The sequence below is a fragment of the Exophiala spinifera genome (genome assembly GCF_000836115.1).
Source record: "Exophiala spinifera strain CBS 89968 unplaced genomic scaffold supercont1.4, whole genome shotgun sequence".
Classification (NCBI taxonomy): Eukaryota; Fungi; Ascomycota; class Eurotiomycetes; order Chaetothyriales; family Herpotrichiellaceae; genus Exophiala; species Exophiala spinifera.
In genome coordinates, this window is record NW_015622516.1 from 1,903,520 (window position 1) to 1,918,912 (window position 15,393).

The following is a 15,393-nucleotide window of genomic DNA, read 5'->3' on the forward strand; positions in this document are numbered from 1 at the left end:
GGGTATTCCTCGAGGATAAAGAGGGGACGCAAGAGAGGGCAATATATACTTGGTTCATGCAGAAGAATGAAAACAGGGAAAGGGTCACAATCAGGTCAAAGCTAGTTGTGGCAAAATGTACGCATTTTCAGACTTGAGGATTATCAGGCCAGAGACAAACTCGGGGGCCTAACGGGGTCGATCTGGACTAGCAATCCGGGGCTTGCCTGGCGCGACAAAAAGGCTTGACACCGCCTCAGTCGAGAGAGAGGGAGAGAGAGAGAGAGCGCGCGAGCGAAAAAAGAGTTGGCATTGGGTCTTTGCGGGTATCAGAGTCTGGCTGAAATTGACGAACTGGCAAATCACGGCGTCGGGGCCTCGAGGTTTGAGCAAAAGTACAACGGCAAAAAGCAGACTAACGACGAGCTAGTATTAGCGCAAAGCATGGGAGCTCAAGGTACCCAGTGGAGGACGCAACGTGCTGTGGTACCTACGACAGACTACAGTAGGTACGCGTACGTCCAATAGGACCGACTGTGCCTCTTGTTCAATGGTTGAGACTGACCTGGACGATCCCCGTTGCGATACGGAGTATGAGACGGGGAGACAACACCACAGAGATGCGGTGATGGGCAGTTGCTCACACGAGGTCTACGAGTACGATCGGGCCATATAGAAAACCTGGTCCTGAAACATCCTGCATACCCACATAGCACATGTTTGCTACTGGTCTCGCCGAGCTATCGAAGTTTTGTGTACTGACCGCTGCTGTACCCCATACAACCCACTAATTAAGACCGTAGTCCGGTCGTTCCCATGTGCCTTCTCGGGCTCTTTAATCGTAAACGCAGCCCCATCTCGCTTGAACGCAAGCCGTACAACGTCGTGTCAATAATGATCATTCATCGTCAGAAAGAAATGGAAGCTATGCCGTGGGTGGAAACAACCCCTCCTTCACCGAGAAGGTGGCGCCACATCCCCAGCCTCGTAAAACCCCCGGCTTTCCCATATGCGTCGGAGCAAGGCCTCTTCTGGGCTGAGCCCGTGCTCGTCATCCCGTCCATCGTCGTCCGGACTGCCTTGAGAGGGCGTCACTCCGATGTTCTCGTGACTGCTTTGTCGCTGGAAGTGAACTCTTCCGCTCTGACTAGTACGATGGCTGCTCCGAGACACCAGTGCGGGCTTCTTGTCCTCGAGACTTCGCCCGTTGATAGTGGTTGTGCCGGGCCCACGCCGGCTTGCTGGCCTACTCTTCGAGGTGGGAATGGCAGACGAACCTTGGCCCAGTTCGGCAGGTAGAGCATTGTCTTCCTTCAGTCTAAGCATACTTTCGATGATCGGACTTCGAAACTTCCTCACTACGGTGATCTGTTTGACTGCACTCTCATAGTCCTTTTGGATCGCTTTCAGGTCGCCTGCCAGACCTCGTCCACCAGCTAAAGATCTGTTCCGATTTCTGGAGCTGGTCCGGCTATGCAACGAAGTCGACGAACCAATACTGAGACCCATGCCATGTGCAGGGGGTGTCGTCGGAGTCGCCGCACTTGCGCGCATAATTTCCCGTCGTTGCAACTCAAGCTTCTGCTGTGTCCTGGATGGGTGGGTTGGTAACCGGACTTTGTGCAGTGTCCTCGTCTTCTCGGGAGATTCCGAAGGTTGCGGTTTGTAGTTGTCCATAAATGTCGACGGAGAGTCGTCGTCAGATTCGTCAATCACTTGCTGGCGTGAGGGAGCTGCGCTTTCAGACAGGAAATGAGAAACACCGCCATCGGCAGATGACGAGGCTGCAGCCTGTCCGGACCCAGACATGCCCGGGAGAGTATGTGTCGAGGCCGCTTCACCATGAGTTATATGAGTAAAGGACTTCGAGGATTCACTCCGTAGTAGTTGACTGGGTCCTGCGAGAGCAGATACTGTCGACATTGCCGGCGGAGCTCGAGATGCGCGGTGCTGTTGGTGGAGGAGAGCAGGATCAGGAGCCAGTTGAGGCGGGGACATGTTGGAGTCTTTTCTCAGATTCGGCGCCGATCTATTGTTTGTTCGTAACGAAGGAGCAGGCGGAGAGGAAGTTCTTCGCGTGTGGCGAGCCATACTCGCTTCCATGCCATTGTCTGTGACTTCTTCGTCATCGGGAGTACCGACTTTCAGAGGTGTAGATGTCTTGGAATTGTTCCTAGTCATTTCCGGCGACTGCGTGTTGGAGTCCTCCCATTCTGCCTCCTCTTCATCCGAGGAATGATCTCCCAGCTGAAAAACTCCATCCTTTTTCTTGGTCTTCTGCTTGGGTGCTGGAGCAAGACCAATCTTCTTTAGGGCTGGGTGTGAGAGATTGCGCGCCAATGCATTTGCGGACTGGTTCTTTCGAAGGTTTCCGTGAGATTGATTTTTCGGCAAAGCGGCATGAGAACTGTTTCGCTTCACGAGAGGAGTCTTTGGGCTCTGAGGTGGTGTGGTCCCGCTGGACTTTTTGCGGTGGTGGTGATGATCGGTCAGAATGGCTGCGGTCGAGTGATTTCGACCCAGCTTGCTCAGACCTTTCCCGTGAGATACGTTTCTTGAATGTCTAGTGACCTTCTGCGGGCGGTGAACTTTGTGACCTGTGGCTTGTTTGCCAGAGGAGGACAAGGACTGGGTGGACAGGGTGCGTTCGTTCAGAGACGGCCGTTTCATCGGCGACGGAGACGCGGAAGGCATTGTGCCAGACCCATGAACTTTGGGATGTTTTGGAGGTGGAAGATAGTAATGAATGATTATCACTGCATTTAGTGTATCATGGTGCTTGATTAGATCGATGCATGAGTACGAGAGATGGAAGGCACGAGGGCATCTCGTCCAGCTCGCGACATCATGGCTGAATTAATTGGTGACAGCCGCACGCTCAGTGTGGTGTTTGTACGGTGGGGGGTTTGTGCATATACCGTACTCCGGCGGCGCATTTACGTCGGAGTGTGTGTTGGCAAAGTCCTTAAAGTCGCTCCAGAGCCTCAGCCTGGTGAGCCTCGTCATTCACGTTCATGCTTTCACCAACGTGAGATGTCCTTCAAAACTGCTTTTCTGACGCTTGACAAGTTCCTATCTATGGTGAGTTGAGCGGGAGGACACAGTAGGCCTCTCTGAGAGAGCCGGAATTGCTCTGGCCTACACGCAGAACCACAGGAAAGGACTTCCGACAAGCCTTCTAACACTTTCTCCTCGACTCATCTCAACTGATTCAGCGTCTCCTTGGCCATGGCATCATACACCGTTAGGTCTAGGTTTTCGACACTTCGCAACAAGCCCCACGCAACTGACACCGACTCCGCAACGTCTTCCCGTTCTGAGGCTGTTGGGCTCTCAAAATCCGCGGAATCAGTTCTCAACTGGATATTTCTCGCTTTGACACATGCAAGGTAGAACTCCATCTGGATGACCCTGTCGTTGTTCCCGGATTTGATCGCATACTCCAAGGCTCGCTTCGCGAATCTATCAGCATCGTTAACGTACGCCATCCGCTGTGCTGGGGTGAAGTTCAGAAAGTGACTGAGAGCGAGGCATGTCGACATCAGTTTGTTGTACAGGTAGGCGAACTCTTTCGGCTTCACCGGAGGCGATGGGCGTTCACGCTTGGCATGTAGGACCTGTACAAAGTCATTGTAGGCGTTGATGAGGTCTGTGTGGGTGATGGCGTCTCGAGGCCTCTTCAGGTTCATGTTGGCTCGGTCGATCAATTCAGCTTAACGGAGTATTAGGTTCTCTGTTCAAAAAAGACCTCTTCTGTAGGTGTCAATGCTCACAAATCTCAGTCGCAGTAATGACATTGGGCGCGTTCTGAGTGCTTGCCCTATCTTCCTGAGCCTGACACTGTGCTCGTTCGAGTTGGAATGCTTGATTTGGAGGATCTGCATAGTAAGCACGAAATGCCAACTTGACATCAAGAGGTTCGACGAGGCGTACATTTCTTGCCTCTGAGATTTGTTACACAGGCGAGTAGCCGAGGCTTTGTGTCCTGGCTTTCCAAGTATGCAGCCGTTGCGGCATTAATCAGTCCTCCATGCTTATACTCGGCCAAGCCGACCTCTTGAAGTCCTTGGTGCACGTTGAAGCGAAAGTATCGCTTGTTCCAGTGCCCTCTCCATCGACTTGAGACTGCCTCCTCGGTCTCGCGGGTGTCGGTGGCTACTTTCTTGAGGTTCTCGGTCAAGAACTTCCACGCTTGGTCGCTGATGGGGTTGATGCCTCCGTTGCCCGTGCCGACCGAGATGAAGCATTTCACAAGTGGCTCAAGTTTGCCGGTGACCTCGCACCAGATGTCGTTTGCCTCTTTTTCAACTTCACTCGCTGGATTGTTGGCCCCCAGAGCTCCATCGACGTACAGACGATCCCCGATTTGTACCGGATCAAAAAAGCTCGTCGCTGCTGAAGTCGCTAGAGCGGCTTCCCAAATTGTGGCTGGTTCTTCATGCACACCTTTGAGAGGATAGCTCCTCAAGTGGGCAATATAGTTCGTTTCTTGAGCCTTGCAGCAGACGAAACTGATGGGCGGAAGTCAGTCCTTCCTTGATCCTCTTATCCTCTTAGGAGCCGAGGGCTTGCTGCACTTACACTCTGCATTTCCGTGACTCCTCGTCGTCGGCCTTGACGCAAAAGGATTCGTCGACTGGAATCCCTCGCTTCTTGATCACCCCTTTGACTGCTTTCTCGAGGGTCTTGGAGGAAAAGCGCGACTTGATCTGCCCGAAGATACCAATGGCAAAGCGATTCTTCTTCTTCTCAAAGACAGTCTTCATGAGCTCTTTGTACGCATCGATGCATTCATCAACGCTCATCTCGAGTCGACCAAGCATGATAGCGATCAGACTGGAATCACAAGCATTAACGCAGAGTTGACAATAATGGGTTCCCCAGTGACAAACTCACCCTCCAGTGCTTGTGCCGCCAATGAGATCGAATATTTCACAAGGCTTGACACTACCCAACTTCGCTTCTCGACGCTCATCGTTGAGTCTCTGCATTAAAGCACGCAGAATATACAGTGTAGAAAGCCCTCTAACCCCTCCCCCATCGAGCGACAGCAGGCATAACCCTCGGACATCGAGACTGTTGTCAGTCTCGTTTCCAGGAACTGCGCCGCCGACATCGTGATCTTGTTCTAGCATCAGGGCGATTTTGAGAGGCTTCAGCAACGATCAGGGGCAATGAAGAGCGCGCAGAGGTTCACTCGGCAGTGATAAAGCAATGTTGTCTCTGTCTGTTGCAATGAAATCACGGAAGACTCAGTGGTTTCTCCCTGCTGCTTGAAACCAGTCGCAGCTTCGGCCAAAGCCGCTGCGACCTCTCAGGGAACCAGCATTTGGCGAAAGGGGAACGCATCCATTGAGACATTGTCACACGGGGCGTTCGCTACTTGAGATCCAATTGCGAGGGAGAGTCAGGTTGTGTAACATAGGCACTGGCAAGGCCGACTCCAAATACGAGATTAAATTAAGCCACACTGACTTGGCCCAGAGGTATTTCGGGCCAGAGGCACAGAGTGTGATGACTCTGCGCATCCGGAAACAGATTCGCTTAAAAAAGGGGCTAGAGACGGGCCCAGAACGCTCTCGTCCGGGACATCTGAGCAGAAGCAACAACAACGCATACGTTAACGATCCAATGGCCTTGGGCCACCCCACGATCGTAGTCGCTATCAATTGAGCTTGGTGTACCCTTCCGTACCAACGCGGCGGCTAGACTCGTTAATGGGGGGTAAGGTCGACGAGACGTGACATACGTCGGCGTTATCCCAGAACTCGTTCCGAGCGATCTAAAGGCTACAAATTCTATGTCAAAGAGGTTGCTTTCGAGATGCACATACAGAGGCAGCGTGATAGAATCCGAAATCACACACAGTTCTCAGTCATCGCCCATCTCAATTCTACATGACATCAGTAGATCCATGCACACGTCTCCAGGTAACTGTGGCTCTGCCCAGTGTCGTGAGTCGTCATAAGTACATCAGAATCTTTCATCTGTTTTGTCAAAGACACTCGTTTCAGTGCCGATGGTAGTTAAACCCAGGGCCGACCGTGGACTGATTGTGTCCAGGACGATTTGACGAGATGGCACTGGGAGGAACTGGGTAGTGTGGGTACGATGGTCCCATGTTCGTGGGGAGACCAATTTGAGATGCAGATTCGTTTGGATAGACGTCTATCTCGGTTGATGCGCCATCGAACCGCATCTTTTGAGAAGAGGGATTGTCTAGCCATGGCGTCAGGCTCACAGGCCCCTGATATGGTACATTCCTTCTCTGCCTGATTTTCAAGAACGCATAGCCAGCGGCCAGGATGGCAATACCAGCGACAGACCCGACGACTGCCAGAGCAATGGTCAAGGGGCTCGTGCCGGACGAGGATGCAGACGAGGAGGGACTGGAAGACGAGGATCCTGTTGAACCGGTTGCCACAGGTGAGGATGTGCTACCCGTTCTGGAACTTGGTTGCGCAGCTTGTAAATCGCCATCCGAAGAGCCTGTTGTGGTGGTTGCCGTGTTCTGCGCTGCAAGAGCGGTGAATCCCCTCTGTGTACAGTAACCAGAATAAATGCTAGCAGCATTCGCAAGATTCACAGCGTTGTCGCCTACGCTGCATGTTTCGTCGATGCAGCTTGAGAGGAAGTCATAAGCCGCTGTCTGGAGATCTCCTCGACAATAGCAGTTATCAACCGCGGCGAAGGTTTTGCTGCATGGTGAGTTTGGACAACCGAGTGCCGACCCTAGGACGTCCGAGAAGCAGTCGATATCAGCATACCCTCCGACGAAGCAGCTCTGTACACAGCTCTGCTGTTGTGAGAATGCGTCGAGAGTGTAGATTGACTCATAGGACGTCTGCGATCTTGCAAGACCAAGCAACAAAGGCATCAATGCATATCGAAGCATTTGAAGTGAAGCCTCGGGAGACATAGCGAGAATCATAGTAAAGCTTGTGCGCTGAGAATGGGAACTGGCAGAGGACCGCTGATCGAGCAGCGAAGCGTACGACGGCTACCCATGACTAAATGTAGTGCAAGGGCACTGCCTAGTGCTAGCTCGGTGTCCTACTTGCTTCTAGATCTCGCATTACGCCCTCCAGGGGGGAATGCTCTGAAGCAGGACTTGCTGGGGTTGTTGACTTTGAAAGCCGGATGTGAGTGGACGACGAGGGTAGACGTAATACAAACCATTGCCGCTTCGATTGGAGTCATGTCGGTATAAGCGCTGACTGGAGGAGTGGCCGAGATGCCAAGGTGAAAAGGGGTGCAGAGAATTGTGGCTGATGTTCTGCTCGTCTGGCAATGTTTCAAGCAGACAACTCCCGGGCAGAGATCAAGGCCATTCCAAGCCTGACTGAACCTGAGGCTGTATCTGCTTCCTCGGAAGCTTCAATTGCCTTTGAGGACTTGCACACCAGTGCCTGGTCTGCCAGGCCACATCCCTGGTATGTCGGGTTCAGCCTTACCGCCATGTACGGATAGTCTAGTCGTATCCAGAGGGACCTGCGGCGCAAGGTCAGGGGGGTTTTGCGCTCACCGGTTGAACTCTTGACACTTCAAAAAGTTCTCGCTGGAGCACCCTTGTTCCTGCTCCGTTGCAATGCCATCTGTCACTCCCTTTCTGTTGCAGGCTGTCTCAGCCCAGGTTGGTGTTGGAGGGCTCAACCAAAAGAACTCTGAAGCTGTGATGCCAGAATTCGGGAGCGTCTTGTGCCTCAATGCGCAATACGATCCGCCGGAATCACAATCTTCCGGAATGGTCACGTGCGGGGGAAGCGAACTGCGCCAGGAGAACAACACCGACTCAGACGATGAATGACTTCATGCTTTCTGGTAAGACGGCAGACAAGTTGCTGCACGTCTCAGTGGTACAAATAAAGAAAAGAAACCTCTTTCGCAGGTGCACGCTACCTCGATTTCCCTCTCTTAGTCATCTCGCCTTTTCCTGGATTCGTAAGACCTCGTGATTGTGTGAACTTCGACGGAACACGAATTCGTGCTGTTAGGGGGGTTTCTTTATCCTTATTTCATCTGTCTCATCTCGTCTTCTTTGACCTCTCCTCCGTCGGCCGTCTTGGGTGCTCCTGTTCCGGCCTTCGACGGTCAGTTTCCTGCTTACAACTCCAGATTTCTCCAGCCTTCGTCGCAGCCAAAGTCAGACATGGGTGAAAGGCTTGTTGAAGGCCATACTCTCCAGATCGAAGACTATGGCCTTATTGGTGACATGCGAACATGTGCTCTTGTAGGGAAAAATGGCAGCATCGACTTCATGTGCTGGCCTCAGTTTGATTCTCCTTCGATCTTCGGAAGACTCCTGGACACCAGCAAAGGCGGCGGAGGACACTGGAGTATCTCGCCACGGAACAGCACAGTGTGCAAGCAAAACTACCGTGCCGCTACCAACATCCTGCAGACGAAGTGGATTGCCGAGGAAGGGGTGGTCGACCTTACCGACTTCTTCGCCCTCTCGAAGCACAACAAGGTCCTGCGCGAGGAATGGAGCGGTTCGACATTGGTCCGTAAACTCGACTGTGTCAGGGGCCGCATGTCTATTGATATCGAGCTTCGGCCACGACCCGACTATGCCTCGAAAGCAGGCTTCATGAGTGGCTCCGATGTGAAGGCAGAAGACGGCGCATATCACCAGTGCCTAACCTGGATTCCTGAGGGAGATGAGGCTTCCGTCGACGTTCCTGAATTTTATGTTTCATACTGTACAAAGGACCGCCCTCTGGAGACGACCCCGGTCATGTTCCAATCAGCGAAAAATCACAAGGGCGTCGAGGACAAACTCCGTGCCACATTCGAGCTTCAAGAAGGGCAGGAAATATACATGATTATGTGCAATAGTCATGTCAAGCCTCATCTCACTTGTGATCTGATCAAGGGCCTCGACCACGACACGTTCGAGTACTGGACGAGTTGGATAAGATCTTGCACCCATCGCGGACGCTTCCAGCAAGAGGTAGAGCGCAGCATGCTCATTCTCAAATTACTGACCTTTGATCCGACGGGCGCTATCGTCGCCGCGCCGACGTTCTCTCTGCCAGAAGATATCGGCGGGCGACGCAACTGGGATTACCGCTACTCTTGGATCCGCGATTCCAGCTTCACTATATACGTCTTCCTCAAGATGGGATTCCCCGACGAAGCAGAGGCGTATATCAACTTCATCTTTGCACGCATTGCAGAGTGGCGCAAGGCAAAAGAGTCCGGCGATTCAAGCATGTTCCACCTGCCGCTAATGTTCACCATCGACGGCGAAACGTCTCTGCCCGAGCTTGAACTGAACCATCTCTCCGGATACAAAGACAGCAGACCGGTTCGGATCGGCAACGCGGCGACTGGCCATGTCCAACTTGATATTTATGGCGAACTGATGGACAGCATCTACCTGTACAACAAACACGGCAAGCAAATTTCGTATGCGCAATGGCTGGATATCCGCTTCCTAACCGACTTTGTCTGCGAGATTTGGAATGAGCCCGACATGTCGATCTGGGAAGTTCGAGGCAAGAAGCAGCAATATGTATATTCAAAGATGATGTTATGGGTTGCGGTGGACCGCGCACTCAGGCTAGTTCACAAGCGCAACTTTCCGTGCCCAAACCGCGACAAGTGGTTGCGCACTCGGGACCAAATCTACGAACAAGTCATGGAGAAAGGGTTCAACTACGACATGAACTGCTTTGTGCAAAGTTATGAATCAAAGGATGTACTCGACTCGGCCGTCTTGATTGCACCTTTGGTGTTCTTCATCTCGCCAAATGATCCCCAATTCGTGGGCACCTTGGACGCAATCCTTCGAACTCCCGAGAAAGGAGGCCTCACTTCTGCCGGTTTTGTGTTCCGCTACGATCATGAGAAGAGCGATGACGGTAAGTGTCGTGGTCCTTGGGATAGACTTCTGCTGCCTCTTTCGTACGCGAATCTGACCATATACAGGTGTCGGTGGACGCGAGGGTACATTCGTCATGTGTACATTATGGCTCATCGAAGCTCTCGTCCGGGCCGGCAAGTACAACAAGAAATACCTGGGGATAGCGGATGCAATGTTCGAGACTATTTCGTAAGTACCTTGTCCCAAAAGTTCTAGAGACTCGGTTGGTCGGACCTAAGCAACACTGAGTCTGGCAACTCCCCAGAGAGCTATCATGCTGTCAATTTGTTGGCGGAGTTTGTTTGGACGCGCAGTATTATTGACACCCTCGCAGGAATTTCAGAAATCATGTCGGGATGCTGAGTGAGGAAATCGCGCTCAGCGGCGAACAACTGGGAAACACACCTCAGGCATTCAGTCATCTGGCTTTTGTGAGCGCGGCCATCAACCTAGAGAGAGTCGTGAGCGGCTAGTCAGATTTTGCGGCACCAGCCAGCATTGCGAGTGAAATGCGAGAAGGGTCTGAGGAAGCATCTTGGTGCTGGGAAGCGTGGTGCCTGATGGTGCGAACAGATCATGCAAAAGGGAAGGGCTGCCATTCAGGGTAGCCATTCAGTATAGGCTTTTTAACGGAGACTTAGCATCGTTCAGTGGTAGCTATCAAGTTTGCTTGGAACTCATGACTCCCTCAAAGCATATCTAAGGTATCTGCCTATGCCGCACCGCGGTACGGAGTAACCTATATTCCTAACTCCGTCCTTTTGCGCACACTCGGGGCTTTGATTAGATTAGATGGGAATCTTGGCCACGTTTAATTAGTGCGAGATTGTGGGGAGGGCAACGATAGAGCTCTTGTGCTGGCGTCGCATCCAGCCCCGTCTCAAGCTTGATCCTTTTGCGACCACCAGCAGTCACCCAAGGATACTTTGAGTACTACCGTTTCCTGCAGTCCTGGATCATTAAGTTGCATCTAGACTGGACACGGGTTTTGCAGCCATGGATTTCATCAGGAACTTTGCTGGCGGAAAGCCATCGCAGGCTCCCGTCGTGGCCGATGACGCCGGTTTGTTCATCCTCCATCGCTATTCAGACCGACCATGCACTAACATTGTCTGATGTAGACTTTGCAGACTTTGCAGCCGCACCTGAACCGACACCGGCATCCATCCCCGTCTCCCCAGCCGATGCGCAGGCGGCACTGCCAACTGGAGCCCAAGGCGCTCCTGTGGTCTACACGAAATGGTACCGTGTGTGGGAGAGGACGCAGCTGTCGGATTTCGTGATGGAAGGGGTCTTGATTCCGATAATGCTTCTGGTTCTGCTGATTCATTTTTGGGGCACTCGGCGTAACTCGAAGAAGGCAAAGAAGTGGATGGCCGCACATGCACCGGTTTTGGAGAGAGAATTTGCCTTGGTCGGCTTCGGATCAGTGCCCAAGATGACCCCTTATGCCGAAGGCGTCCAAGGGGATAGTCTCTTGAGCGCGAGCGCGAAATTGCCCGGCGACAACGTCACCGAGGACCTGCTCAAGGAGAAGGCGGCTTGGGAATACCAGACCTACGCTACCGGACGACAGAACATTGCATTCCTGGACGCCACGATCTTCTTGAAGCGAAGGATGAACCCGATGATGATGGTCGCGGAGGAAATCGCCGGCATGATTGCCGAATCTGTCAAGCCCAAACCAGAACGGATGGAGGCTGTCATTTACACCTTCGGCGGCAAAGAGAAGGAGTTTGTCCCACCCGCTGTGCCTGGGTCCGAAGAGGCAGGCAAGGCCAAAGCTGTGGGCAATTCGAACTATGACGCCTTTGTGTTTGCCATTGTGAATAAAATGGCCATGCGGAAGCTGCGCGACGAGCGCTACGATCTGTCTCTCACCTTCACCAAGGACAATCCCAAGCTCCCGAACTGGGTGACCGTTATGAGCGAGACTGGCGAGGTCACAGACTTGATGCTGACCAAGGAACTGATTGATGCCGTGGAAAAGGCCGGAGACCTCTTTGACTATCTGATCGTCACTGATCAACCTACCGACAAGCCCACCACGCTCAACGAGACGACTCCCAGAAAGCGCCTGAACCTGTGCCTGAGACTTCCTGCCGATGGTAATTATCTTCCCACATTGCCGATCTTCCAAGCATTCTTGCGGCTGCCGGATTTCTTGGTCGGCTCTGCCAAACTCCGACCGGAGGTGATGCGCAAGATCAACGCCATTCGCGAGGAGGAGAAGACCAAGTTGAAGAAGATCAGCGATAAAGAGGCGGAAGAGGAGCGACTTCGAGCAGCTGACAAGATCAAGAAGGAGGAGCGGGATCGCAAGCTGAAGGGCATGACTGCCGAAGAGCAGCGGAAGTTCCTGGACCGAGAGAACGAGAAGCAGAGAAAGAAGCAGGAGAAGAAGATGACGCGGAGAGGATGAAGATGAGGTTGGAGCGAGAAGAGGAGACGAGACGATGGTGGTTGGTTTCATTTTGGCTGTTGTCTTGATTTACATCTTCTGTCTATCTTGGATCAGTCATTTGGGTCGCGTACAGAAAAAGGGTCTAAATGCGAAAAGTTCAGCAGCGCATCCGATTTGCATAGTACAAAAATGAATTCAAGGATCAATAGAGAGTGTTTGCTCGTGAAGCCAGAAGAGCGAGAAGATCATTCCGCTGCTTCTTCCCCAGACTGTTGTTTGGACTCCGTGCTCTGTACTCTGGGGGAATGCTGTGTCTCACCCGGTGTTCAGAAGGGGGTATGTGTGTGTCTGTGTGCATATGCCGCAGTCTGTATACACTGCTCTGTGTGTGCTATTTAAAATCACTTCTCGTTTAATGGCATGGATGGATCCAAGGCTTACGCTCTCGTTGATGTGGTGAATTGAGGCAGTGCTCTGGGCAACAACAGCCTGTCCAAGCCTTGTATGATCCACGCCGCCAACCACTTGCTGGTGTTTCAGGCCTGAAGATCCGCTGGAGGCTGTTTCGACGGCGCTATTGGTGTCTCTGGGGTCTGTTCTCTCCGCGAACTTCGCCTCGTTCTCAGCCTGCGTCGGTGCGTCCACGCGGCCTGTGGTTTTCTCCATCAGCCCCAGGACACTCTCACTCACTCTCAGCCGGACCTTAAACGCCTCGTGTTTTATTCTTTGTACCATCTGGAGCTGGCCTTCATTCTTGATCACTCTCTTGTCTCTGTATTGTCTCGTGCTTGATCTCTTGCTTTCCGTCAACTGGTGCATCTTTTCCATTCACTTGCCGTCGTCAAACACTCTCCCCCACCATACGTACAAAGAGTGTTGGCATACACAATCAGAAAGAAGTTGGACAAACAAACGCTCATATTGGATTGAAAGATGGGTCTACGGTCTCTATTGTCGACTTCCCTACTCTCTCTTCTCAGCCTGGCTTCGGCTGCCTCCGTATCCTCTCACAGCCTGTCCTCGCGCGCACAAGCCTGCAACAACTCTCCAGACCTTTGCTCGAAACCGTACAACTCGGTGGTCCACCTCGGCGCCCACGACTCCCCCTTCGTTCGCGATGCCTCGACGGGCTTCTCTACCTCGGGAAACCAGTACTACAACACGACTGTGCAGCTGTCTGCGGGCGTCCGCCTAGTATCCGCCCAGGTTCACAGGACAAACTCACAATGGCACCTGTGCCACACATCGTGCGAACTGCTCGACGCGGGGCTATTGTCAGATTGGCTCAAGACGATCAAGACCTGGCTCGACAACAACCCGAATGAAGTTGTGACTGTTCTGCTCGTCAACTCGGACAATGCCAGGCCTGCAGAACTCCACGCCGAGTTTCTCGACGCCGACATCGTGGACCAAGCGTACGTGCCATCCTCGATCACCACACCCCCAGAGACATGGCCCACGTTGCAGGAGATCATCGCCGGCGGGAAACGACTGATGACCTTTGTCGCGAGTTGGAACCTCACGGATCCCGAGCTCAACGCCACGACCAGCTACATGATGGATGAGTTCACATTCATCTTCGAGAATCCCTTTGACAACACAAACTCGAGCGACTTCACGTGCGAACCCGACCGGCCGAGCTCGCTGAAGAACAACGTGCAGGCTGCAATCTCCAGCAATCGCATGCCTCTCGTCAACCACTTCCTGTACAGTACCGGGGCGTTTGACATCGAGACGCCAGACGTGGACAAGATCAACGTGACCAACGGCGCCGGCAATAGCGTGGGCAGTCTCGGAGGAACCTTGTCACAGTGTAATTCGGAGTATGGTCGGGTTCCGACGTTCACGCTGGTGGACTTCTTCGACCAAGGCCCGGCCATTGACTCGGTGGATAAATTGAACGGGGTGACGGACCCAGTGGGACGGGTTGCGCCGCCTCCGCGAGACACGAAAAAGAGCAGCAGCAGTCTGAGTCAGAGCACGTTTGCTGGCGTTGTACAACTTGGCGACGACGTCCGGTCGGGCGAGACACCCAAACTCGGAGCGTGGATCTGGGCGGCAGGGAAATGGACTTTTGGTGGCATCAATTTGAATGGGGGAGGCTTGTTGGATTGAGCGATTCACGCTGAGGAGTTGTCGGACGAACACCATCAACATTAATGATTGGCAAATGTTGGACTTGGGATCGGTATTTGCAACTGTGCATCTGGATATGCGACACGACACCCGACACACGACATACCTTTGGCATACCTCTAACGACGACCTAGCTCGCATGGGATGAGTTGTTGATTTGGCGGGAAGAATATCTGCCCTGTTGTGAAACTTTTTTTTCTGGAGTCCGGAGGGCAACACAACAAACCAAAACTTGCGCATCGGCATCGACGTCGCCACATGGCGGTGAAGAGTAAGGGGAAATTACGAAACTCATCATGAAAAGGACATGGTCGGCAGTTAGGAGTCGAGCGTGAGAAATGTAATGCGGCCCATTTCTCACATGGAAGGGTATTTGTTTCCATGACACACTGGACATCATCTTGCATCTTTCGGCATAGCGATGGGCGTTCTTGGGATTTTTTTTGTTTCAGGAGAGAGAAGTCAACAAATTGACGTGGATGGATCTACGGAGTCAAGTGCATATAGGATACGGTGGGTCAAGAGGGAAAACAAACAATCAAGATGACGGAGAGATAACGGATAAAAATGCCTGGCCTAGCCAGGGCTAGGGACGCACCTTCGGAGAAAGGACCCATCGATAGCTTGGATACTGATACTCTTCGAGACGAGTATCTGGGTGAGTGAGTGGGTGGTCGGTCCACGGGATGAGCTCTGAAAGGAGAAAACTACTCAACGCCGATGAAGAGAACGGCGATCGAGTCAGGTAGCAAAGCCATGAAATGAAAATCCTGTCTACTTGCACATCTAGTACCTCATCACATGCAGACTGGAGGTACCTGATCTATCATGAACTTTGTTGGCTCCACCCATGGTCTCTTCTATGCATGTCTTAACATTCTACACTTTTGACCACCAAGTAAGCAAGTACCTAGGTACCTTTCCCCCTCGGGGGTTTCCTTTTTCTTTCTTTGAATAATCTATATGTCGATTTCCACCGATGCTTTTTTGTTTTCCCCCTCGACAT

The 15,393-nt window shown here is 52.5% G+C and overlaps 6 protein-coding genes across 6 annotated transcripts; 3 read left to right on the top strand and 3 right to left on the bottom strand.

The window, feature by feature from the left end:
- Window positions 1–933: 933 nt before the first annotated feature.
- PV08_05881 (uncharacterized protein) lies at window positions 934–2,673 on the bottom strand (the record flags this gene model as incomplete). Its single annotated transcript, XM_016380220.1, has 1 exon — window positions 934–2,673. One exon carries the CDS (start codon window positions 2,671–2,673, stop codon window positions 934–936), a length of 1,740 nt encoding a protein of 579 aa, XP_016236047.1.
- Window positions 2,674–3,176: 503 nt separating this feature from the next.
- On the bottom strand, window positions 3,177–5,114 carry PV08_05882 (uncharacterized protein; the record flags this gene model as incomplete). Its single annotated transcript, XM_016380221.1, has 5 exons — window positions 3,177–3,691; window positions 3,753–3,857; window positions 3,913–4,490; window positions 4,561–4,815; window positions 4,876–5,114. 5 exons carry the CDS (start codon window positions 5,112–5,114, stop codon window positions 3,177–3,179), a joined length of 1,692 nt encoding a protein of 563 aa, XP_016236048.1.
- Window positions 5,115–5,989: 875 nt separating this feature from the next.
- On the bottom strand, window positions 5,990–6,898 carry PV08_05883 (uncharacterized protein; the record flags this gene model as incomplete). Its single annotated transcript, XM_016380222.1, has 1 exon — window positions 5,990–6,898. One exon carries the CDS (start codon window positions 6,896–6,898, stop codon window positions 5,990–5,992), a length of 909 nt encoding a protein of 302 aa, XP_016236049.1.
- A 1,230-nt stretch (window positions 6,899–8,128) lies between these two features.
- PV08_05884 (uncharacterized protein) lies at window positions 8,129–10,320 on the top strand (the record flags this gene model as incomplete). Its single annotated transcript, XM_016380223.1, has 3 exons — window positions 8,129–9,845; window positions 9,913–10,036; window positions 10,182–10,320. 3 exons carry the CDS (start codon window positions 8,129–8,131, stop codon window positions 10,318–10,320), a joined length of 1,980 nt encoding a protein of 659 aa, XP_016236050.1.
- Window positions 10,321–10,843: 523 nt separating this feature from the next.
- Window positions 10,844–12,269, top strand: PV08_05885 (uncharacterized protein; the record flags this gene model as incomplete). Its single annotated transcript, XM_016380224.1, has 2 exons — window positions 10,844–10,910; window positions 10,969–12,269. The coding sequence occupies 2 exons, from the start codon at window positions 10,844–10,846 to the stop codon at window positions 12,267–12,269; spliced, it is 1,368 nt and encodes a 455-aa protein (XP_016236051.1).
- A 915-nt stretch (window positions 12,270–13,184) lies between these two features.
- Window positions 13,185–14,366, top strand: PV08_05886 (uncharacterized protein; the record flags this gene model as incomplete). Its single annotated transcript, XM_016380225.1, has 1 exon — window positions 13,185–14,366. One exon carries the CDS (start codon window positions 13,185–13,187, stop codon window positions 14,364–14,366), a length of 1,182 nt encoding a protein of 393 aa, XP_016236052.1.
- Between the last annotated feature and the right edge of the window lie 1,027 nt (window positions 14,367–15,393).